The 25,624-nt window shown below is 38.2% G+C and overlaps 1 protein-coding gene across 30 annotated transcripts in view; it reads right to left on the bottom strand.

Annotated features, from left to right (window-relative positions):
* slmapa (sarcolemma associated protein a) overlaps positions 1-25,624 on the bottom strand; it is a 269,091-nt gene that overhangs the window by 9,952 nt on the left and 233,515 nt on the right. For all 30 annotated transcript variants that reach the window (XM_072582350.1, XM_072582348.1, XM_072582347.1 and 27 more), the window contains 6 exons: positions 16,477-16,602; positions 15,704-15,778; positions 14,915-15,235; positions 8,419-8,536; positions 6,504-6,675; positions 3,473-3,607 (listed from right to left, as the gene is read on the bottom strand). In XM_072582350.1, coding sequence (XP_072438451.1) covers positions 3,473-3,607; positions 6,504-6,675; positions 8,419-8,536; positions 14,915-15,235; positions 15,704-15,778; positions 16,477-16,602 — 947 coding nt within the window. The remainder of the gene's footprint in view (positions 1-3,472; positions 3,608-6,503; positions 6,676-8,418; positions 8,537-14,914; positions 15,236-15,703; positions 15,779-16,476; positions 16,603-25,624) is intronic.

The raw sequence follows: 25,624 nt of genomic DNA, 5'->3' as shown, positions 1-25,624 counted from the left end.
GGCAAAAGTAGAAATTGGGCTGCTCCAAATTGATGCAGGAAGGCTAGTGATGGGAGAGAAGGAAATAGTTGAAGAACTTAATCAGTACTTTGTGTCAGTCTGCACATTGGAAGACAAGAGTAATATCCCAACAATTAAGGAGAGTTGAGGGGCAGAGTAGAGTATGGTAGCCAGTACAAAAGGGAAAGTGTTAGAAAAGCTTAAAAGGTCTAAAAATTGAAAAACTCTCCTGGCCCAGATGGGCTACATCCTAGGGTTCTGAGGAAGGTGGCTGAGGAAATGGCTTAGGCCTTGGTTGTGATCTTTCAAAAATCACTGGGGTCAGGGAAAGTCCCAGATGATTGGAAAATCGCTGTTGTAACTCCCTTGTTCAAGAAAGGATCAAGACAAAAGATAGAAATTTATAGGCTGATTAGCTTAACCCAGTTGTAGGTAAAATTCTAGAATCCATTGTTATGGATAAGATTTCTAAATTCTTGGAAGTGCATGGTTGGATTAGAACAAGTCAGCATGGATTTAGTAAGGGGAGGTTGTGCCTGACAAATCTGTTAGAATTTTTTGAAGAGGTAACAAGTAGGTTAGAGCAGGGAAACCCAGTGGATGTGGTCTACCTAGACTTCCAAAAGGCCTTTGATAAGGTGCCTCACGGGAGGCTGCTGAGTAAGGTGATGGCCCATGGTGTTCGAGGTGAGCTACTGGCATGGATTGAGGATTGGCTGTCTGACAGAAGGGAGAGAGTTGGGATAAAAGGTTATTTTTCAGAATGGCAGCTGACAAGTGGTGTCCCGCAGGGTTCAGTTTTGGGGCTGCAGCTGTTCACTTTATATATTAATGATCTAGATGAAGGGACTGGTGGCATTCTGGCGTAGTTCACCGATGATATGAAGTTAGGTGGACAGACAAGTAGTTCTAAGGAGGTGGGGAGGCTGCAGAAAGATTTATAGATAGTTTAGGAGACTGGTCCAGGAAATGGCTGATGGAATTCAACGGAAGCAAATGGGAGGTCTTGCACTTTGGAAAAAAGAATGGAAAACAGGCATGGACCATTTTCTGAACGGTGAGAAAATTCATAAAGCCAAAGTACAAAGGGATCTGGGACCGCTAGTCCAGAATTCTCTAAAGGTAGACTTGCAGGTTGAGTCTATGGTTAAGAAAGTAAAAGTAATGTTGTCACTTATCTCCAGAGGGTCGGAATATAAAAGCAGCGATGTACCACTGAGACTTTATAAAGCTCTAGTTAGGCCCCATTTAGAATACTATGTCTAATTTTGGGCCCCACAACTCAGGAAGGAGATACTGGGACTGGAGGGTGTCCAGTAGAGATTCACACACATGGTCCCTGAAATGGTCGGCCTAACATATGATGAACAGCTGAGAATCCTGGGACTGTATTCATTAGGGTTTAGAAGGTTGAGGGGTGATCTAATTGAAACTTACAAGATAATGCACGGCTTAGAAAGGGTGGAAACTGGGAATTTGTTTCCGCTAGGCAGGGAGACTAGGACCAGTGGTCACATCCTTAGACTTAGAAGGAGTCACTTTAGAATGGAAATGAGAGACATTTCTTCAGCCAGAGAGTGTGGGCCTGTGGAATTCATTGCCACAGAGAGTGCAGTGGAGGCTGGGTAATTAAATGTCTTCAAGGCAGAGATTGATAAATTCTTGGGCTTGCAAAGAATTAATGGCGACGGGGAGAGAGTGGGTAAGTGGAGTTGAAAGAGAGGTAAAAACAATAACTGCAGATGCTGGAAACCAGATTCTGGATTAGTGGTGCTGGAAGAGCACAACAGTTCAGGCAGCATCCAACGAGCAGCGATATCGACATTTCGGGCAAGAGCCCTTCATCAGGAATAAAGGCAGTGAGCCTGAAGCGTGGAGAGATAAGCTAGACGAGGGTGGGTGTGGAGAGAGAGTAGCATAGAGTACAATGGGTGAGTGGGAGAGGAGATGAAGGTGATAGGTCAGGGAGGGGAGGGTGGAGTGGATAGGTGGAAAAAGGAGCTAGGCAGGTCGGACAAGTCAAGGGGACAGGGCTGAACTGGAAGTTTGAAACTAGGATGAGGTGGGGGAAGGGGAAATGAGGAAGCTGTTGAAGTCCACATTGATGCCCTGGGGTTGAAGTGTTCCGAGGCAGAAGATGAGGCGTTCTTCCTCCAGGCGTCTGGTGGTGAGGGAGCGGCGGTGAAGGAGGCCCAGGACCTCCATGTCCTTGGCAGAGTGGGAGGGGGAGTTGAAGTTGAAAAGTTGGGCTACGGGGCGGTTTGGTTGATTGGTGCGGGTGTCTCGGAGATGTTCCCTAAAGCGCTCTGCTAGGAGGCGCCCAGTCTCCCCAATGTAGAGGAGACCACATCGGGAGCGACGAATACAATAAATGATATTAGTGGATGTGCAGGTAAAACTTTGATGGATGTGGAAGGCTCCTTTAGGGCCTTGGATAGAGGTGAGGGAGGAGGTGTGGGCACAGGTTTTACAGTTCCTGCGGTGGCAGGGGAAGGTGCCAGAATGGGAGGGTGGGTTGTAGGGGGGTGTGGACCTGACCAGGTAGTCACGGAGGGAACGGTCTTTGCAGAAGGCGGAAAGGGGTGGGGAGGGAAATATATCCCTGGTGGTGGGGTCTTTTTGGAGGTGGTGGAAATGTCGGCAGATGATATGCGAAGGTTTGTAGGGTGGAAGGTGAGCACCAGGGGCGTTCTGTCCTTGTTACGGTTGGAGGGGTGGGATCTGAGGGCGGAGGTGCGGGATGTGGATGAGATGCGTTGAAGGGCATCTTTAACCACGTGGGAAGGGAAATTGCGGTCTCTAAAGAAGGAGGCCATCTGGTGTGTTCTGTGGTGGAACTGGTCCTCCTGGGAGCAGATATGGTGGTGGCAGAGAAACTGGGAATACGGGATGGCATTTTTGCAAGAGATAGGGTGGGAAGAGGTGTAATCCAGGTAGCTGTGGGAGTCGGTGGGTTTCTAAAAATGTCAGTGTCAAGTCGGTTGTCACTAATGGAGATGGAGGGGTCCAGGAAGGGGAGGGAGGTGTCAGAAATGCCCATCAGCCATGATTGAATGGCGGAGTGGACTCGGTGGGGCAAATGGCCTTACTTCGACTCCTCTGTCATATGGTCAAAGTTGTGTTATTAAGTGATTTATGTTGTAAGTAAATATAACAGTGATGTGTTTACCTCCGTATTACATTTCTATTACTTAGTGTGCATTTTTACACTGATTATGTGGACCTCTTGATCAACCGGAATAGTTGATTAAATGGTATATTCTTCTGATCCCACAGGTGACTGTTAATAAAAGTCTGCTGTATAATTTACAATGGTTTGTGCAGTTGTAACTGGAAATGATATAAAAATTTGATCTCCTATCAGACTTAAAATTTATAAGCTTATTTCAACAGATGAAAAACATTTAACATGGAACTTGACATAAAATTAATTAAAGAACACTAGGCATAAAAGCTAATCAGTAAGACTTACATTGTTTCCCTTCTGTTGCAGCAGCTTCAAATTTTCTTTACAATTTTCGAGTTCTTCTGTGATGGACTCATTCTCTTTCTGAGTCTTGTCAAGCTTTTCCTTCAACTCCAGATACGTAGTCTGATTTGCCTCATACTAGAACATATATCAAATATAGGGAGGATGTTGTAGATACTATGCTTATTCTGAACATGTGTAGCAAGTACTTGTTTAGAGTTTTAAATTCAATGATTTAATCAGAATGTTTCAGTTTGTGTCTAATCCTTTGATAATGTAATCTTTGCATGATTTATACAAATGCAGTTATACTTTTAGTTGAACAAACTATTTAATATTATTTTTCTTTCCGATGTTTTCCCTCTGGCATTCTCACATTACTCTGCTCCTGAATGCAATTACTTATGCAGTGGATCCTGAGCTGTGTGGCTCAGTGCCAGATATGCTGTACATACCACAGTCAAATAACCTAACACTACTTACAATTAAGGGTAACACAAGAAGAAAGATCAAATGGAAAAGGTGTAGGAAGACAACTATTACTTGATACTTCAGCATGAATAGCCAGCCTCAAAATAACTTCCAGGGAGAACAAATAGCTTGAACTTGCTCTTCAATCAAATGAATTTAGTCAAAGAATCTCCTTCTTTCAAAAGGCTAATGTTTCTTATCAAGTTATAAATTCAGGTAAGTTTGCTGTTCTGAGCTTACATTAAGCATCACAATTGGTGCAGGTGTTTTAAGTACAGAATTAATCTCTCCAATAAGTACATTAAAATAAAATCAAACTTTCACTTTTGTCAGTATGGGGAAAGAACAGGAAGAGATATTCTTGGTTTCAGTGAGAGCTGCTTATGATCTCTCCAAATGATCTCAATGACATTTTCACTTGTGAGGTAATGAATGGCTTTGTTTTGTGTGCACTGACTGTAGTAGAGCAGTACAACATTTTCCCACTACACAGCCAATACAAGTCAACCTCAGTTTGAGTTTTTAAAAAATTTATTCATGTGTCACTGATGTAGGATAACAGGATGTCACTGGCTGGTCTAACATTTATTGCCCCTCTCTAATTAGCCAAAGCTCAGTTCAGAGTCAACCACATTGCTGTGGGTCTGGAGTCACATGTAGGCTGGAACAGATAAGGATAGTAGATTTCCTTCCCTCAAGGACATTTGTGAAACAGATGGGTTTTACTCAATAATCGGCAATGGCTTCATGATCATCATTAGATTCTTAGTTCCACCATCTGCCATGGCAGGATTTTGACCCAAGTCCCCAGAACATTACCTGAGTTTTTAGATTAACAGGGAGAAACCGAGGACTTCAGCAAGAAAAGCATAGCAGGTGAAGCAGCATCTGAGGAGCAGGAGAGTAGATGCTTCGGGCATAAGCCCTTCATCAGGAATGTCCTTCAGGCTTATGCCCGAAATGTTGACTCCCATGTTCCTTAAATGCTGCCTGACCTGCTGTGCTTTTCTAGTGCCACCCTTTTCGACTCGAGATTAACAGCCCAGTGATAATTATCACTAGGCCATCACATACCCATATAGTACAGTCTCCCTCTATTTCTTTAATGAGATGACTGTACTTGTGGTGTACCAACCTACTGGAAGCTTCTCACAGCAGAAATGGTGCGATGCAGCACAGAAAATGCTCCGGAATGAATTAACACATCATTCCCTTCCTTCAACGCGCCCCCCCCCCCCCGGTGTTCCCAGGTGAATACCACTAGTCACATCCTACCAATTACAGAACAAATATTTTATCCCAATTCTCTATCGCCTATCACCTAATTAAATCAATTCCAATCTCAAGTCCATAAGTAATTTCATCAGATTTCTAAATTTGCTATTTAACTTGTGTGAAACCTTATCAACTGTCTTTTAGAAACTCATTTTATCCAAAATTTCAGTAAGTCAAGTCAGACATCATCTACCTTCATAAATCCATTCAAATACACAGCGATGTGAATATTTGTCCAAGTGGTCAGTTATTGTCTCTACTGATAGATTCCAGTAACTTCTCCACAACTCATTTTAAACTGGTAATTATCAATTTATTTAGACCCTTTCAATTTAAATAATGGAGCCAGATTTGCAATTTTCAATCCAAAGGCACAATTGCTGGACACTTTTCAAAGAATTAGACAAATGCATCTACTATTTTTTCACTTTATTTAACACCCTGAAAGGAAATAATCAGGTCCTTGAGATTTGCTGACCTTAAGCTCCATTGTTTTTCTGCACTATCACTTTTTTGTAAAGCATTTAACATTCTCATGTAGGTTATCCCACCAACGGTCCAACCTAATTTACTATGCTCAGTTTATTTCTCAACTTGTTGAGGCTCTTCTTAGTTAACAAACCAATCTGTGACTTTCCCCTCTTCATCTGAACCTATGACAGACTCAACCATATGATGGTCACACTGAAAAAAACAATGCTCCCTTACTGTCAGATTGTTGAATGATGATGTCTTGTTCATCATTAAATAAAGTTGATTCTAAAACATATTTGTTCTAGAAAACAAAAGGATTTGTCTTTCTTATTCCAGCTGCATTACTTTTTCTAGTCAAAGTAAAAATTAGAATCTCCCATTGTAACTAGATAGATTTTTCATCTTTTGTTATTCTCTAATCTTGCTCAATCTTTCCACTGCAATGGTCATCCTCGTTGAAATGCCTTCTTTTCATAGCAATAATTATTGTGTTTCATCAATACTATGACTTAAACCTTTTCAAATTTCTCTATCCTTTCCAAAGATAGAGTTTGGATTAATCATTCCATAATTGTAATTGGGTCTCTGTTTTAGCATCTACCTTGTTGCCTTTCAGGTAAACTTTGGCTTTTAATTCATGGAATACATTCACTCTCTTTATTTGGGTAACTTTCCTCACTATCCCCATATATTCTGCAGTATGATGCACATTTAATTGAAAAAAAGCCTAGATTACTATTGTATGAAATTATCAGAATAAACACTTGGGAAGTACGTTATAGTTAATGCAGTTCTTCCATAAGAGGTATATTACCTGTTTCTGAAATTTCTGAGTCTCATTTTCAGCCTGTGCTAATTGTTCTCTTAGTCCATTTGTCTCTTGTAAGCGTTGCTCCTTCAACATTCCAACCTGAACTTCTAGCTCTTTCCGAGAAATCTCTAGTCCACTGACATCTTTGGTCAGCTTAACACTCTGTTGCTGAGCACTGTAACAATAATCATAGATTGCTTTTCAATATTTCCTTCATTCATATCTAGAAGTGAACTATTAAAGTATAATCAACTTAAAACAAAGTTGAAATTAACTTCATCTGTTAAACAACTTTTCAGAACTTAGTTTTTCGCAGAGTAGAGAACTGTGTTAATCAAGCCTGTGTCAACAGTTTGGTAGAGCAGTTCAAAACGTATCCAACTCACCTGCTTTCTTTCCATATACTTTACATCCCCCTTTGCTTTAAATACCTGTAAATATCTGTTAAAAGATATAATACACTTTGCCACAAGGAGTAACTGAGGTAAATTCTAAATAATCTTATATGTATTTTAACTAAGAGATATACTATATATCAGTTAGTACGTTGACATGATTGTTGTCTTTCTTGGAAACTTATCCAAAGTAGAGGGTATGACACTGCGCAAAAACACCTTTTTACCCAACTCCTTCATATACCTTAAATTCTCCTGAAGTATCTTCACAGGTGGCTGACTGGAATTTCCACATTAGGAATACATGGTACACAACAATATTCTGCGACAAATTCTTACAGCTTTTGATTGGTAAACTCAATGAACACATATTTCAAGTTCAAGGCAAGAAACTGACAGGATATTCTAATAAATCAGTCTTCTCATTTCCACCGTTCCAATACTTCAGGATAAAGAGAGGCAATATACTTCTAAGCTGCTGGCAATGCTGTTGTACAACTAGCCAATAAACTTTGTATACAGAAATGATTGAGGTTTAATTAGTCCAAGATTATTTTTTTCCTTGCTTTGTTGGGATATATCTCAGATCCCCTAGACATCTTGAGGGGTGGGGAGTTGAAACACAATATACTGACACACAAATGTGATTTGCTATAAAGTTCATTTTTAGCAAATACTGAATCTGATTTGAGTCATAGTGGCATAGAAAGAGACCCTTTGGGTCAATTTACCCCTCTGTTTCCCAAACTAAATAATCCCATTTGCCTACGTTTGGATCACATCCCCCTAAATCTTTTCTATTCATGTACCTGTCCAAATGTCTTTTAAATGTTGTAACTATACCTGCTCCTACCATTTCCTATGGCAGTTCATTCCACATTTGAAACATCCTCTGCAAGAAAACATTGCCCCTCAGATCCCTTCTAAATCTTTCTCCACAAACCTTAAAAATATGACCCTAGTTTTGAACTCCACCACCCTTGAGAAATGATCTTTGCTACTCACCTTATCTATGCCCCTCATCATTTTATAAACCTTTATAAAGTCATGTCTCAAAAGCCTAGGCTCCAGTGAAAAAAAGAGAGTCTCAGCTTATCAGGCTCATCTTACGACTTAAACCCTCCAGTCCGGACAACATCCTGGCAAATCTTTTCTGAACTCTCTTTAATAACATCCTTTCTATAACAGGGCCACCAGAACTGTACATAGTACTTCCAAAGTGGCCTCACCAACATCCTCAACATGACATCCCAACTCCTGTACTCAATGGTCTGAGCAATGAAGGCAATTGTGTTAAACGTCTTCTTAACCATCAGTCTACCCAGTGATGCAACTGTGTACCTGAACCCCTAGCTAAGGATGTGCTGACTGCATCATTTGAATAGAGATGCTAGTGGGAAATAATGTCAGTATTTTGGCAAATCAAGTTACGAGACGTATTTTTAAAATGAACACAGATCAGAAATAGACACACCAGAAATAAAAACATGAATAATAAATAAGCAGCAATTGCTGGAACTTGCCATTGGAGCTCTTCCTCAAACCACTGTAGCTTTTCTGTCAGAATAACTTTTTCTTGTCGAAGAGAATCACAATCATTCTGTAGCCCATTGCTCTGCTTTTGTAATTCATCCAGTTTACCTATCAGTAACAACATTTAAAAGATTACAATAGGGTAGCTGTACCACAATATTCATAAAGCATCTACAACAAAACAGAATCTGCATTTTTCCACATTTTAATTTTATGATAATAATAATAAATATATTGATCAAGATGGTTCTGGATTACCATATATACTCGAGTAATAGTCAAATTTTTTTTACTACTTTTTAAGGTTAAATTTATGGGGTTGACTATAATATGGATATTAATTTTGAGGGGCTGAAATTCATGCCCATCAAAATTTATACCATATCTTTAGCAGAAGCTCAAATGATCTCTAAATGAATAATAAAAAACAAATTATGGTAATTCTGAAAATCTGGAACGGAACAAACAGCCAGCAGACTGGAAGACAGGGAGTGGAGCAGAACAACCGGCAGACTGGAAAGCTACAGCAGGACGCTGACTCATAAATGTTGATCTGTTATCTGTAAAGAACTAGCGTCGACTTTTACATGAGATCGACTATAACTCAAGTATATACAGTAGAAGCAATTGCTACATCAGATAGGGAAAATAAAAGAAATTCTGCAGTTATAAAAGTGCACAAAAATATGTGTTGCTGAATTTGCCTTACCAGTCGCTAAAGTTGAAGTTAGTTTACAAACAGTTTTTGCTTGTGCAAGAGTCTTATATTAATGCCTGTTCTTTCTTCTCATAACTCACTTTTCTCTTTGATACTCATGACTTAAGCGATTCTACATTTGTAAAATAAGGTCAATATTGCCCGTGGTAGTATCATCTTTGTAAAACAAACACTTCAGCTGCCGAATAAGTGAACTTCCCATCAGTATCTTAATACACTAGTGTGCTTTTCTTTGCCGATCAATTACTAATATTTCAGAAGGCAAAAAAAAAGAGGGGGCCTCTGAACTACTCTTTCTTCACTTCAGAATTACGTCTGGACCAGTAGATAATGTAAATTAATTTGTGAACTGAATATCAGGATTAACAAAGTGATTAAATTTAAAACAAAATACATTAAAAAAAGACTTGTATGTCCAAGTTAGCCAATTGTAAGTACATGCCTCCAATTTAACAGGATGTTCTCTGGAAGTGATATCATGGCTTATTGGTAAAGGGAGTCAAAACAAAATATAAACACTGAAAATGTTAAGGCCTTGTGGGACAAGGTCCAGTTACTGGAAAATAAATTGATAACACATAAGCTGTCTACTGCGTTATTCGTTGAAGTATTTGTCACATGGGGAAAAGAAAACTTGTTATTCGCCGAAAACAAAACATATCTTTTATTAAACAATTAAGATTTCAAATAAGATTTATAAAATTCTATTATACTTCAAAAGAAAACAAAATGAAAAATGATCTAAAATGAACATTCTCATTGCATAAGCATTTTGGCAAGAATCTGATGATGTAAATTTTCTCACACACATTCTCATGTGCCTGATGATTCAGACTACGGCTGTTGGGCAGATTCCCACCCATCCTGTAATGCCTATTGAATGATATGCAACCAATAAAAGTCCCACTTAAATCTACAGTTGTGCCAATTCTGATGAAACATAAAATGGTAAAACTGCAATAGAAGAAACTCTGGGTCAATTACTAATTTACTGAAGACATAGAGATGAAAGATTTTATTCTCAAAGTCAAATTTTTTTTGGAAGTGGAAGTTAGCACTATCATACAGTCATACATTTTAGTGCTTTTTAACAAGATAATTTATCCCCTATTTTGTAAGCTATTTCAAATGATTAAGGACAGGATGAATAAATAGTTTACATATTGTCAAGGTTTCTGCCCATTTGATTTTGCATGACATTTTTCTTGATCCTTCTTAAAGTGCCATAATAACAATTGCAGGGCCAACGTACATCTCTACTAGATTAGTTGATGCGTCATAGTGCTCTTCTTAACTTCAGATAAACTGGACAGCAGTCCTGTGTCTGTTTTATTCAGAGGCCCAGCAAATTTTACTGGCAGGACTTTCTGTGAATGCTGCCAGTCAACTGGTCATCCATTCTGGTTGAAAATGTCATTTGGCCAACGGGTAACACATTGTCTGCATTTTTATGCCACTAATTAATCACAACGCTCAACTCAAGCATGGATCACAGGTCAATGGCATGAGTACATCAATGTCATAGCACTGACCTTTGCCCCTTTACACACAAATTGTGTAATACAAAGCAGAGCATTTTCCCAAGTGACAATAGCATTTTAGTTCTCATCCAAACTTGACAAGCTTGTTACAAAGTTTAGTAATTTGCCATTTTATGATCATAACGTAGTGACTGCAAAAAATATAATTACCAATTGTGCCAGTAGTCATGTAAAGAATATAAATTTTTACAGTTGATGAAAATACATTTTGTTTATGTTAAGCACATTACATGATTTTGGATACCAAACAGTCTCCACTCAATCCTGTTTTGCTTTATGTGCCAAACCCAAACAGATTAGAGATAACTCAGTTAAGCAAATATTGATATTTTAGACCAATAGCAAACATTTAATTCCAAGACAGAATACCTTTCTTCACTTTAAAAATTCTGTTTCATGCGTTTTGTATACACAGATCAAAGCATGCACTGATAAATGTGCGGAAAGCAAAAATTCCAACATGGATTGTCATCCTTTATTAAAACTGAATCAAAAGGTTTGAATTCCAAGCTTACATACCAATGTGTGCAGTGATTCTGAGTGAAGTGATCTACAAGCACCATTTTTTCCTTGATCTATATTAAGAACTCACCCTTAGACTGCAGTGCATAACTTCAAAATTTGCAGAGGACATAAAATTGTAAGTACTGTCAACTGTGAGGATGATGGTGATAAACTTTATTCAAAAAAATGGAGGGTGGGGGGAGGGAAGAGAAAGCAGGAAACTATAGGTTATCTAGCCTATTATCTGTCATAGGGAAAATATTAGAATCCATTATTATGGAAGAACTACCAGGACACTTAGAAGATCATAATACAAACAAGTAGTGTCAATATTACTTTGTGAAAGTCATGTTTGACTAATTTATTAGACTTCTTTGAGAAAGTACCAAGAGACATGGATAGAGGGAAATCTGTAGATGCAGAGAATGTAGATTTCCAAAAGGCATTTGTTAATATCTTCAACACAAACTAAGAGCTCTATGGTGTAGGGTTAACATGTTAGCATAGATAGAAGATTGGTTAACTTACAGAAATACAAAAGAAGGGATACAGGGATCATTTTCATGCTGGTAAACTGCAACTAGTGGAGTGCAACAGGAGTCAGTGCTCAACTAATAACAAATCTATTATCAATGACTTGGATGAAACAAAATGTATGATAGCTAAGTTTGCCGATGACACAAAGATATGTAGTAAAATAAGTTGTTCGAGAATCCAAGAAGTCTGCAAAGGGACAGAGATAGGTGAATGGTAAAAATGTGGCAGATAGAGGATAGTGTGAACTTGTCCACTTTAGCAGGAAATATAGAAAAGTAGTAAATTAATTAAATATAGAGAGAAATTATAGAATTCTGGGGTCTAGAAGCATCTGGGAGTTCTGCTACATGAAACATGTTAGAATGCATGTAATGCAATTGATTTGGAAAGCAATTGGAATATTGGCATTTATTGCAAGGGGAATCAAATACAAAAGTGTTGCTGTAGCTATAAATGGCCTACTGATGCATCTGGATTACTGTGTCTGATACTGTCAGGTAATTTCCTTACCTAAGAAATTATATATATTGCAGTGCAGTGACTCATTTCTGGGATGAAAGGCTCATCTTATGATGAAAGGGCAGGCTGTGGCTATATCTTAGGGTCTTTAGCTGAATGTATGGAGCACTTGTAACAACACAAATGCACTGATGACACAAACAGAGATAAATGAATAGGACTTGATAACTATTATGGAGACATAGTTACAGGGTGATCAAGATGGGAACTCAAAACTCAAGGCTATTTGACAAATAAGAAGTGTTGGCACAAAGAAAAGCAGATGAGATAGTTTTGTTAATAAAGGATGGTATCAATATCATAATGATATGCATACATGTGGACTCTGTTTGGGTGAAACTAAGGCCTAGTAAATAAAAAAAAATCATAGGTGCTAAAGAGTTTTCTCATTGTAGGACAAAGTATAAATTGGGAAACAATGGAGGTGTGTAAGGAGAGCACTAAATGTATAATTTAAATCTGCATATTGACTGGATAAAAATCAGATGGACAGGGATAACATGGAAGATGAATTTGGATAGTGCATCAGAGTTTGTTTCTTAGAGCAGCACATTACAGAACCTACAGGGGAACAAATAATGCAGAACAATGTAGTATTAATAAGAACTCTGCAGTAAACACATTATGGTAGAATTTTGAATTCAGTTTTAGGACAAACAAGTTGAGTGTCAAACCAGTGTCCCCAACTTAAATAAGAGGCACAAAGAGAGAAAAGTATCAGGCAAAGACTCGGAAAATAAAACAAAGTGGTAGGTCAGTGGATGAGCAGTGGCAGACGTTCATGCAGATGTTTCATAACGCTCAACAAAACTTTATTTTGGTTAAAATGATATGAGAACATGACCCACCTGTGGTTAACAAAGGTGGCAAAGGAAAGTATCCAATCAAAAACTAAGGCAGATAAAATGACATAACTGGTGGTAGGTCAAAGGATTGGGACTGCTTGTTTTTGGAGACCAGTGGTGGATGGCTAAAAAGGAAGAAAATTTACTATGAAAATAAATTGGCAAGAAATGTAAGAAGAAACAGAAGAGCTTCTACAGGTATATAAAAAGAGAGTAGTGAAAGAAAGTGTGGTAATCTTGGAGGATACAACTGGGGAATTAATAATGGGTAAATGGCAGAAAACTTAAACCAATATTGTTCCTCGTTCTTCAAAGTGGAGGACACTATAAACAACTGAAGGATAACAGATAAGTAAAGTGCTAACAGGAAGAAAGATCTTCCAACTGTCTCTCTCATGAGGGACAATGTATTTGAAAGACTAATGAGATTAAAGGCAAACAAGTTGCCAAGACTAGATAGCTTGCATCTTAGTGCATGGATAGTGGAGACATCGTTCAAAATATTCCAGAACTCACTGAATTCCAGGAGAGTTCCAGCAGATTGGAAAACCGCTAAAGTAATGGCCCTTTTCAAGAAACAAGGCAGATGGAAAGCAAGAAGCTATAGGCCAGTTAACTTAACATCTATCACGGGGGAAATGTCAGAGTCTAGTAATAAGTAAGGACTTATTTTGAAAGCTTATTGCGATTAACAGAGCCACATGGTTTTGTGAAAGGGAAGTCAAGGTTTTTGAGTTCTTTGAAGATATAACAAGTCGAACTGATAAAGAGGAACTATTAAATGTAGTTGGGAGCAAGTAGAACAAAGGAAAATGAGGCAATTCATCTTGGATCCAAGAGATAAATCAGAATATTTACTATTGATGAGAGACATTGAGCAATGAGGAGCAAATAAATTTTATGCATCAATGCACACAAATGGCAATAAGCTAGTAATCTGGTGTAAGAAATAATCAAAAAAGAATAAAACAAAGAACTGAGGGTGCTAGAGATCTGAAACAAAAACAGAAATATTGGTGAAACTCACCAGGTATGGGAGGATCCATAGGGAGAAAAACAGAGCTAATGTTTCAAGCCCAGTGACCACTGATCAGAACACTGATTAACTATATACGCGGCAAGTACTTTACACAGAGGGTGGTAGGTGCCTGGAACACGTTACCAGCACAAGTAGTATTGGTAGGCATGGTACAGTCATTTAACCTGTGCTTGGACAGATGCAAGAGTAGGTGTGGAGCAAAGGGATACAGATGCTTAGGAATTAGGCGATAGGTTTAGACAGTGGATTTGGATTGGCTCAGGCTTGGAGGGTTGAAGGGCCTATTCCTGCGCTGTAAATTTTCTTTGTTCTAATCAAAAAGGATAACTAAATGTTGTCATTTATCTTAAAGGGGTTGGAGTTCAAAAATAGTGGAAGAGATTCTTCAGTTGGAGAGTTTCATTTGGAACACCCTCTATGGGCATTCTACCATAGGGAAGATTGGTGTTGGAAGTTACCGGACTCAGATTCGCCGCAGTAATAAAATATTTTGAGTTAAACTGAGCAAAATTATATTAACATGGCTTTTCTTCAATTTTCAGTTATAAAATTTGGGGATGATTTAACAAGTTTTAAAATGGTAGAGGCCTTTAACAAGGTAGAGAAACTGTATTTGCCCCATCAGTTGTGGCTCAGTAATAGTATTTTCATTTCTGAGTCCCGTTCCAGAGACTTGAACACAATTGTGCGAGAATGCTGCTAAGGGATTCCTGCTCTGTAAATCAAAAATAGCAAAAGATCTTGGAAACTTAATTTTCCTAAGTGCCTTCCCATTCTCCTTACCTTGTAACTTCATTGCTTCCCCTTTCTCTTTATCCTTTTGTTGCTCTGTTTGAAGATGGAGCTTTGTTTGAAGGTTGAAAATTTCTGCTTCATATTCTGAGGCAGTTTGCCGCCATTGCTCAAGCTCAGTTTGCACTTTCTGCAATTCCCCTCGGAGAATGGCAATGTCACTTTCACGACCTGTCGCTGCCTCTACTGCTGTCTGTCGTAAAGCCACAATCTCTTTACGGGTACTTGCTAATTGATCACGTGTTTCAATAATTTCATTCTCTTTTTCTTCTCTAAGGATCTCAATGTTCTTTTGTAATTTGTGGAGTTGGGCTGCATACAGAAAAAGCAATAGTCATTTTCACTTGTTTGAAAGTTTGCATTGCCATATGCTTTATTTTTCATGACCAAATTCATTTTCATGGAAAAAGAACATAAGTTCTTACTAAATGCAAGTAATACTTTGGACATTCCAATTGACCAAGTGTCTTGGATTAGTTTTAAATCCTTACCAAGAGAACAAAAATATCTTTCCAGCATGCCATGTAAATTTGCATTTACCATCATGCTATTTAAATACAAATGTCTTTATGCTTTCTAACTACTGGTTTGCAACATAATAATATCATGTAAGTGAAACTCTTAAAATTAAATTTAAGACATGCCATTCAGACAGGACTGATGGCATCTATCCAAAATTAAAGAACACCAATACAAATATGGGTTGATGAAGAGCATTGCTCTGACATAATATCTCCGAAGTCAACTTATACCAATTAAACAACTTGTGAAAGCTTATACCTTGCAACACTTGGATCTGGCTGGCTGATTCTTCAATCTGCTGTTTAGCTATCTTTCTTTCCTCTTCTAGTAGTGCTGTAAAGAAACCAGAACAACATGGAAGTTAATGGATTTAATGTGGGATCTGATGCAGGTGTTTTTTAAAATGTAGATTTTTTTTGAAAAGCAAAGCAACTTCAAGAAAATGTAAATGGTAGAACTTGCCAGGAAATAACTATTTCACAATTTAAAAGTAAAACCTATATTTGAGGGTCCCCTTCCAATATATTAGCTGGAAAGTACATTTAAAGATCAATAGTATTTAGAATTTGGATTGGCTCAGGCTTGGAGGGTTGAAGGGCCTCCCAAATCTTAAACAATATTCAATCCAGCTGATAAAAACAAGTGTACAAGAACATGAGATCACATATAAAATATCAACTAAAGCAGTGATCCCCATGAAGTTATGAGATTCAAGTTATGATTTATACATATTGATATCATTTACTTTAAAGCTTGGATTTTGAACTAGTGTATGGCTTTGGCCTGTGTATATGAGGGTTTTAATTGTAACTTGACGGTCTTTCTGGAGACAATGATCACCAAACAGCATTTGTCAGAGAACAGCTGACTGTAGTCCCACCTTGTGTGATAATGAAAATTACAGTTTCACCTGGAATTTGTGAACCTGGGTTCAAAGAAATCCAGACTATTTTCTGATGCTGAAACTACACAATCTAAAAATCAGTGAGATTTATTTTTGCGCAAGCCATTATATGTCTGTAAAAATTCACCTTGCACTTCAAAACATTTTTGTTTACTAGTTATGGCCAATTCCCGTGCTTCCTTCAATTCTTGGTGTAGTTGCTGTATCTCTCGGTCTGAATCACCGGTTTGTGCATGGGCACGTCGCAGCTCATCTGAAAAACAAAACACAACTTATCCCAATTTAGAACAACATCTAAAATAAATCAAAATCAGTTTTACATCAAATATAGTAGAAAATCTAGACACTGAAGTGAATAATAAATTGTCTAAAGTAGGGACACTTCAACAATGCTCTATCTGCATAATATATCATTTGCTTTAAACATAATGAATGAAAATCAAAGTTCTCTGGCAAAAATGAAGCATTTTTAACTTAGAAATTCAAAACATAATACACACTTAAAAAGTGTACTGCGTTTTTTCTTTAGTAAAGCAAAAAAGATCTTTAGCCATATATATGCTGACCACATTCCTATAAGACCATAAGACATAGGAGTGGAAGGAAGGCCATTTGGCCCATCGAGTCCACTCCGCCATTCAATCATGGCTGCTGCGCACTTCAACTCCACTTGCCTGCATTCTCCCCGTAGCCCCTAATTCCCCGAGACAACAAGAATCTATCAATCTTTGCCTCGAAGACATTTAGCGTCCCGGCCTCCACTGCACTCTGCGGCAATGAATTCCACAGGCCCACCACTCTCTGGCTGAAGAAATGTCTCCGCATTTCTGTTCTGAATTTACCCCCTCTAATTCTAAGGCTGTGTCCACGGGTCCTAGTCTCCTCACCTAACGGAAACAATTTCCTAGCATCCACCCTTTCCAAGCCATGTATTATCTTGTACTTCTCTATTAAGTCTCCCCTTAATCTTCTAAACTCCAATGAGTACAATCCCAAGATCCTCAGCCGTTCCTCATATGTTAGACCTACCATTCCAGGGATCATCCGTGTGAATCTCCGCTGGACACGTTCCAGTGCCAGTATGTCCTTCCTGAGGTGTGGGGACCAAAACTGGACACAGTACTCCAAATGGGGCCTAACCAGAGCTTTATAAAGTTCAGTACCACAATGGTGCTTTTATATTCCAACCCTCTTGAGATAAGTGACAACAGTGCATTCGCTTTCTTAATCACAGACTCAACCTGCATGTTGACCTTTAGAGAATCCTCGACTAGCACTCCCAGATCCCTTTGTACTTTGGCTTTACGAATTTTCTCACCATTTAGAAAGTAGTCTAAAATCTTCCCAAAATCTTATATCATCACTACAAGTTCTATCCAAATATTTCAATGTCTGTGAGTCCTGAGAGGACTTTTGTTGATATAAACAGGTATCAACACAAAGTTTCAAGAGACCCTGCTGACATAAAAAGAATCTGCTGAACATGGGTGGACTTGATATCAGGGTCTTGCCTACATCTTTTTGCCAAAGTGCAAGACCTCGCATTTACCTTTACATTGACCTTTACTTTTCAAACCTTCATTGTGTTAGACTATGTGATGGGAAATGCCATAGTTAGCTGCAAGTATTCTGAGTCATACACTACCCTGAACTGAAAATGTATTGCTGCTTCTTCATTGTTTCTAGGTATAATCCTGGTACTCCTCAACATTACTGTTGGGATACCTTGAACACACAGATTACAGCAGTTCACAAAGGGCAAACACCAATAATTACTTACAGGGATACTCTCATCTTGTGAGTAACTTCAACAAATCAATCTGATGTTTTGCACAATGAGACAAAAATTCTTCCAAATGAAGATCAGTTTCTGATAGCTTTCTTGCACTAAAGTTTACAGTAGAATATCAGCATCTAGTTCTATAAACTAGAGGAACCAACCAGAGAACACAAAATCCGAGACTAGGTATTGTGTAATGAAAATGGTTGCCAATTAATCCTATCTGAGAGACCCCTGGAGGTAGTGTGACTATAAAATGATAGATTTCTTCTTTAAGATGGAGAGTGACATCGTTGATTCTGAGACTAGCATGCTGAATCTAAATAAAAGTAACTACTACAGAATGAGGTGCAAGCTAGCTATGATAAATCGGGAATAATACTTAAATGGATGATGGGGGACAGGCAATGGCAAATAGTTAAAGAACATAACAATGAGATGCAACAAATATTCATTCTCATCTGGCACAAAAATATAAAGGGAAAGGTGACCTGACTATAGCTAACAAGGGAAATTAGGGACAGAACTACATCAAAGGAAGGAGCATACAAATTGGCCAAGAAGTGCATCAGAGAGTGGGAAAATAGAGTGAGTCATTTTATGGAGAACATACAAATTGATTGATTAAAATTATGTGAACAGCAAAAAAATTAATCAAGAGAAATGGAGATCCCCCATAGTCAGAAGCAGGGATGTTATAATGGGGAACCAAGAGATAGCAGATCAACTAAATACATATATTGGTTCGGTTTTCAAAGCAGGACACAAATAACATCCCAAACATGGGGACAACAGAATCTTGCAGGAGGCAGGAACTGAAAGAAATCAGTACAAGTAGAATTATGTTGGAGAAATGACATTAAAAACATCACTTCTAATTTCTTTAGTTTCTCCTTGCCCTCCTCCACAAAACATCAAATTGTCCCAAATTCAAGTCTGCATCATAAACAACCACCAATTAGCTATCAGTTCCTTAATTATGTTCTGCAATCCCATTTACTTTTGGCAGCAGACCCTGCTCTCTGAACTTCCCAAAATCTTATATCATCACTACAAGTTCTATCCAAATATTTCAATTCTGTGAGTCCTGAGAGGACTTTTGTTGATATAAACAGGTATCAACACAAAGTTTCAAGAGACCCTGCTGACATAAAAAGAATCTGCTGAACATGGGTGGACTTGATATCAGGGTCTTGCCTACATTTTTAAAAGGCTTCCACATTTGGCTTGAGCCTGCAAACATCTGCCCATTATGTTGAACCATATTCAAAAAATGTTGACACACAAGATGTCAAGATATACCAATCTTTTGCAATTGGTTACATTGGGGCCAAATAAAGACTGTCAGCTGACTCATCAGGACAATCTCTTATGCTGACATTGAGATAATGAGATGAACTAGAATAGGCAAATTAAATAAAGGAACAACACTTTATTTTGTGGTTGAGATAGGTGGGCTGTTGACACATACAGGATTTACATGAATGGGTAGGACTGTACTGCCCTTCACTCAAAATTCTTCTGAAAAAACATTAGAAAACTGAAAGATTTATTTGATCATATTAGTTTTTTTTTGTTCTATTGATTTTTTTCGTTCTATTGATTTTTTTCTGTTGCACAACACATTTACTAAAGATAGACAAATGTAGCTAAAAGTTGCTCATTTTAATATTTATTGAAAATAAATACTGGTAATCTCAGATTTGCATTTCATGAATAACAAGTGGAATGGAGTCGGATTTTGTGTGGAGGACTTTGAGTATTATTATCAGTGTCTCCAATATACTACTAGAGTTGGGCCAAAGAGTCTGTTTCTGTGCTGTATAACTCCCCAACTCTATGCATCACATCAAAAAAACCCCTCAAAGTCTGTTCTAGAACGTCTGTTCAAACCAAAGGCTCACACAAGTCATATTAGCATAGAATTCCAGATCTTAAACTACATAAATATCTGCAGTCAATTTTATTTAATGCCTTGTAGCCTTTATTCACATGGATAGAATGCAAAATGGATCCAGATCCAAGATCTCAGCATCAAACAGTAATGCCTGAAACATTAATCCAAGCCAGTTACAACTTTCACTCATTATCCCAGTGTTCTCTGACATAAATGGCACTGAATCCAGCATTGTTTCAAATCTAAAATTCTCATCTTTGTATTCAAGTCCCTCCATGACATTGCCCCTTAACTCTATACTCAACTGCAGCCTTACAATCCTCTGGGAATTGTGTTGCTCCAGTTCTGGTACCCTGTACATCCTTGATTTCATTTCTTATACCATCAGCTGATGGACCTTCTGCTCTGCAGGCTTGGTGTTTGAGAATTTTGTCCCTAAACCCCACTTTCCTCATTTACCTCTTTCCTCATGTTAAAGGAAGTACTCAAGTTTCTTGATTTGTGTATTCCGAGGAACAGTAAGAACTCTAACGAACTGGAGCAAACAGAAGAACTGGAGCAAACAGAAGAAGAACTGGAGCAAACAGAAGAACTGGAGCAAACAGAAGCAGAAATACATTATTCAGTCGCTCAAGCATGCTTTGGTGTTCAATAAGACTATGGCTGACCTGATCTTTGTCTGAACTTTATTTTCTTGCTTGTTCCACATAACGTTTGACTCCCCTATAGTTCAAAAATATATCTCAGCTTCGAGTACATGTATATTCAATGAATGAGTCTCAACTGTTTCCTGGGTTAAAGAATTCCTAAGATTAATGACCCACTGAGAGAAGAAATTCCTCAACTTAGTCGTAAATGAGAGAGCTCTCACTTTGAAATGGTGAGAAGATAATGGGGAGACAGACAGCACCCCCACTGTAGCCACCACTCGCCCAAGAAAGGCAGGCTGGTGGCAAGCCAAAAACAAACCTATGCCAAAGCTACAAAGTGCTGTGGGTGAACTAACTTAATGGGTTGTGTGACATTGTCCCTCACTGGGAATAAGTCCCATTTCCAGAAGCTGCTAACAACTGGCAGTCTAGGCAGGGCCAGAAGTCTGTGGTGGACACTGGTGGGGCTGCAGGCAGGCTTGCAGAGGAGGTCAAATGGATTACAGAGTAAGGCAAGTCAGGAATTCTAGGTAGGGGAACATTTGGCAACTTAGAAAAAGAAGGTTAATGGGTCGAGGAAACGTCTCTGCAGATAGGAAGAGGGTACTACTTTCTTGAAGTGGTGCCCCTGATAGATAAAGGGCAGTCAAACCCACAAAGATAGCACTCATTTTCTTCCTACCATTTTAAACACTTTTAAAGAGAAAGAGACACCAACATCCCCCCACTCCTCCAATTATTTTGTAATGCCAGCAGCATAATATTGGGTTAGTTGACATTAAACAAGTTCAATTAATCCTTAATAATTTATTTACATATGGTGGGAGGGCTGCCAAATTCACACCAATCTGCCAGCTGTTTTATGAGATGAGCTTGGGTGTGGGTGACAAAGTGGTGAGCTTGCCATCCAATTAATATTACATAAAAACAAAAACACTCATTGTGGGTACATGTAATATCTAGCCCAATATCTTTTAAGCATTTGACCTGTCAAGCTCCTTTGGAATCTTACGTGATTCAAAACCCTATTTCAGTTGCTGAGGATCTTATGAGACAACAGTCAATGACAAACAATCTGTCAGTGTCTTAATTCTACTTTACATAAGGCATCTCTAATTGGTGGCATTCAGACACAGTGGCATAGTGGTAACATCACTGGACCAGCAGATCAGAGGCCCAGCAAATGCTCTGGTCACAAAACTTCAAATGTCATTATGACATTTGGCAGAATTTGAATTAAATTAATTAATAAACCTGGAATTGAAATCTGGGGCTGGATTTCACAATATTGTGTTTTTACTGCTAACACAGTTCTTGTTGCCAGCAAATTTTGATGATTCAAAATGAGCAATCAGCCTACTTGCAGCACTTTCAAACACGCAACACCATTATGGCGGTGAAGAGCTCAAACACCCCACAATTTTATAGCAGCCAAGCCCTTTTACATAAATATGGGTCACAGCCTCTTAGGGTGTCACAGACAATGGGAGGAGCTCAGTCCAAAGAGGGGGAAAAACAGCCTTTATAACCTCCTTACAATTGGCCTGACTCCATCATGGCTACACCTCAGGGAATAAAAATATGGCAAGCTTTAATAAGGAGATAGACCTTATTGCCTCCTCTGTGAAAACTTGACCCTAATCATAGCAATGGTGACCATCAGCTGTCATTAAAACCCATCTGACTCATTGACGCCATTCCAGCAAGGAAACCTGCTCTCCTTACAGAGTATGGCTTATATGGGTCTCCATACATACAAGCAATATGGTTGACCATTAAGTGCCCTCATCAGAACAGTTCTGATGAAGCATCATTTTTTCAGGTTCTCTCCTTCTCTACAGAAGTTGTCAGGCCTGTTGAGTGTCTACTGAAAAGAAATGCAATCTTCCTATTGACCTGTGGGAATCTCTACCTCAAAATTTCCCAATCAAGACAAGAAGTGATCTTGAAAGTGCCAACAATTTTATGCAAGTCTGACATGCCTAAGTGGAGGTCAAATGAAACAGTGGACGAAGTGTACAAGAGTCCAAGCATCCCACCCAACCCCATTCATCCTCACTTGTGGTAGGTGGTCTGGATTCAGCAATTGACCATCAGTCTCTCAGGACACACAACATTGGAGTGGAAATAAAGTCAACCTCAGTCCTGGGGAATTGCCAGAGGAGGAGAAACGTGTTAGGCACAAACTCTCAACTTCATGGATACTCCATTGTAATAGAGCTGCTGCTGCTCAAGTTCAGAAACCCTGAAGACAACAAGTTGCGTGACCAAAGGTGTCAAATACAATGGTACAGGCCATTCTGCTATAATGTGTGTTTAATCAACGTGAGTTCGCTGTAACGCAATTGACGAACTGGGGGCACTGTTTTTAAAGCACCAAGTTTTAAAATGTATGTTGCTTGTAACACAATTACATCACCAACACTTAAAGCGCTGTTTCTAAAGCATGATTTTTCTGTTCTGTGGGGTTGCACAAAACATAACCATCACATCACCTGTACTTTTAAAACTATAATAAGCACACTAACTACACTGAAAAGGTTTAAGTAATTTTTATCACCGTGCCAAACTGTGATGACCTAACCTTAAATCCTTCCAGCAACCCCTCTGCCTTTAGGCTTACAGCCAATGACATCATCTGTAATTGCTGGTTACATTTATCGGATATAGTGATGAAGATGACCTAAGATGAAATTGGCTAGACAGCTGCATTCATTCAGCTCTTCACAGTTTGAGTGAGACAAAAACTTCCATTTCTCACAGGTTGTGTACTGCCATCCAACTGAATAACTGTAGTGCATCCTAAATATTTTATCAAACAGTGAATGAACATGTCCTTTGTGTTTTAAAAAATTGTCTTTGTCATATCAACCACGTCAAACAGTGAGCCAATTGTAATGACATTAATGTGCAGTGATATGCAATTGGGACTGCATTGCCTTTGCAGAAGTACATAACTCAGGCCTGTACCATAACAAATTAGTGATGAAAATAGTTCCCTCACGTGATTGAAACTGTGTTCATTACAACAGTTTCCACTATATTTGTTTCCCTCTATAATAGTCTGAACTCCAGTTAAACACTTTCTTAGTTTTAGTGTATGGTGTGACACAAGTATTTTGGTATCTCCATCCTGAAATATCAGCCTCTTTGATGTTAGTGAACAAATGTTACTTTGCATTCATTTCACTTATCAATCTCTGAAATCTTACAAAAGTAGTTACTTAGCCATTGTTTGATCACATTAATTTCAGCATAAGAAAGCAATCACCAGTGATTTTAATGTTAAAGACATGAATGCAAGTTTAAGAATATAATTTGAAGGTCAGGAAGGCGCTTCAGGACACTGGGGTCCAAGTCCCACCTGCTCCAGAGATATGTAATAATATCTCTGAACAGGTTGGAAGAAAACATCTATACATAGAAACTCAGGTTACACTGCTAACTCTTTAGAATTTTATCATTGAAATTTTAGAAACCAATGGTATTTTGTTGAGTAGTTTAACAGATTAAGAAAAACATAAGAAATGTTAGATGTGGTCAACCTCATCTGATATAATCTCATGATGAAGAGCCAATCATTTCAATTCCAATGGAAGTTAATTATCCAAAGTATGTTTAAAAAAGATGTTAACCTCAGTGTACAGTTATACTGAAAAAAATCCAGATGTTAATTTTCTAAGAAATCCATTTATTCCTATGACACAAACTCTAACTGCTGACTTGAGGTTAAAGTCAGATCAGATTACATTAAGACATGAACCATTGCAAAGGGAATATATGTTATCCTTAATCAAAGATCAACTGAGATAAGTGATTTCAGCATACATTCAGTTCCAATGATAAAAGAGATTACTAACTGAAAACTAAATATAGGTGTAGCAAATTATCAATCCATTGTCCAAAGTATCTTACTGGGATCAACTAATTTTTTTTCATCTTACTATGAATCATTCTATATCACATTTTGAGAATCTTGTTTGATCCATTGCTCCTGTTACACTTCATTAGGGTAATGCTCTGGAAATCACAGTGGTTAAAGATTTTAACAAGTATTAGAATTCCCAATTTACCGGACTTTTAGGCCCATGGTGACAAAAAAAACTGGATCAGGTTTTTGCATTTAACAATAATTGCTATTTAATACAGTTAAAAAGACGCTAGCCACAGGTGAACAATTATGAAATATTGGTATATAACTTTATTGGTTAAAATTCTAATCCCCTTACGCAAACAGATTTATGGACAGACACAGATTGGACAAAAGACTGAGTATGATGAGGACAGGCAAAGACTGGAAAAGTAATTCAGTGGTTCCTGTTCACAGGATTTACTGAGATGATGCTTTTACTTGTTTGCAGGAGGCAAAAAAATGACTGATTCATATTTATGAAAAGGTTTGCTGACATTAATTAAAAGTTAAAGCCTATAGCAACTGAAAGAAAATAGAACAGTTTCCTTTAGGCTTAAAGTATTTTTTACTGCAGAAAAGACCGACAGCTCCTGAGCCTGTTAAAGGCCTCTTCCTATCTTGTTCTTTGCCCAAAGCACTTCAGCCATCTGGGAATCAATCACATAGTTGTTGGTAGGCAGAAGGCCTATGTCATTGATAGCTGGTCAATAGTCCACAGACCTAACAGCTACTTGTTGCATCTCCATTTCTGTACAGCCTTTGGTGCCATTTGCAAACCATCTATGACTGCTTGAACCAGCAGTTGTGAAAATAGTACTTAAAATCATTGTCAGGTTACATGCTTTGAAAAACTCCAGAAATCCGTCATCATTTAATCCTTAGTTTTCAGAACAATTGTTTTCCAATTTCAAAAATATTTCCAAAATAAAAAGACATGTGCCAACTATATTCATTCCATGTGATCTATCCTTAATTATTAAGTACATGCAGTAAATTGAACAATTTTAAGTACAGATCAGTATTTCACTTTCTCTA

The sequence above is a fragment of the Chiloscyllium punctatum genome, chromosome 12 (assembly GCF_047496795.1).
Source record: "Chiloscyllium punctatum isolate Juve2018m chromosome 12, sChiPun1.3, whole genome shotgun sequence".
Taxonomy (NCBI): domain Eukaryota; kingdom Metazoa; phylum Chordata; class Chondrichthyes; order Orectolobiformes; family Hemiscylliidae; genus Chiloscyllium; species Chiloscyllium punctatum.
The sequence above is the reverse complement of the archived record's forward strand: the minus strand, read 5'-3'. Positions and strand labels throughout refer to the sequence as shown.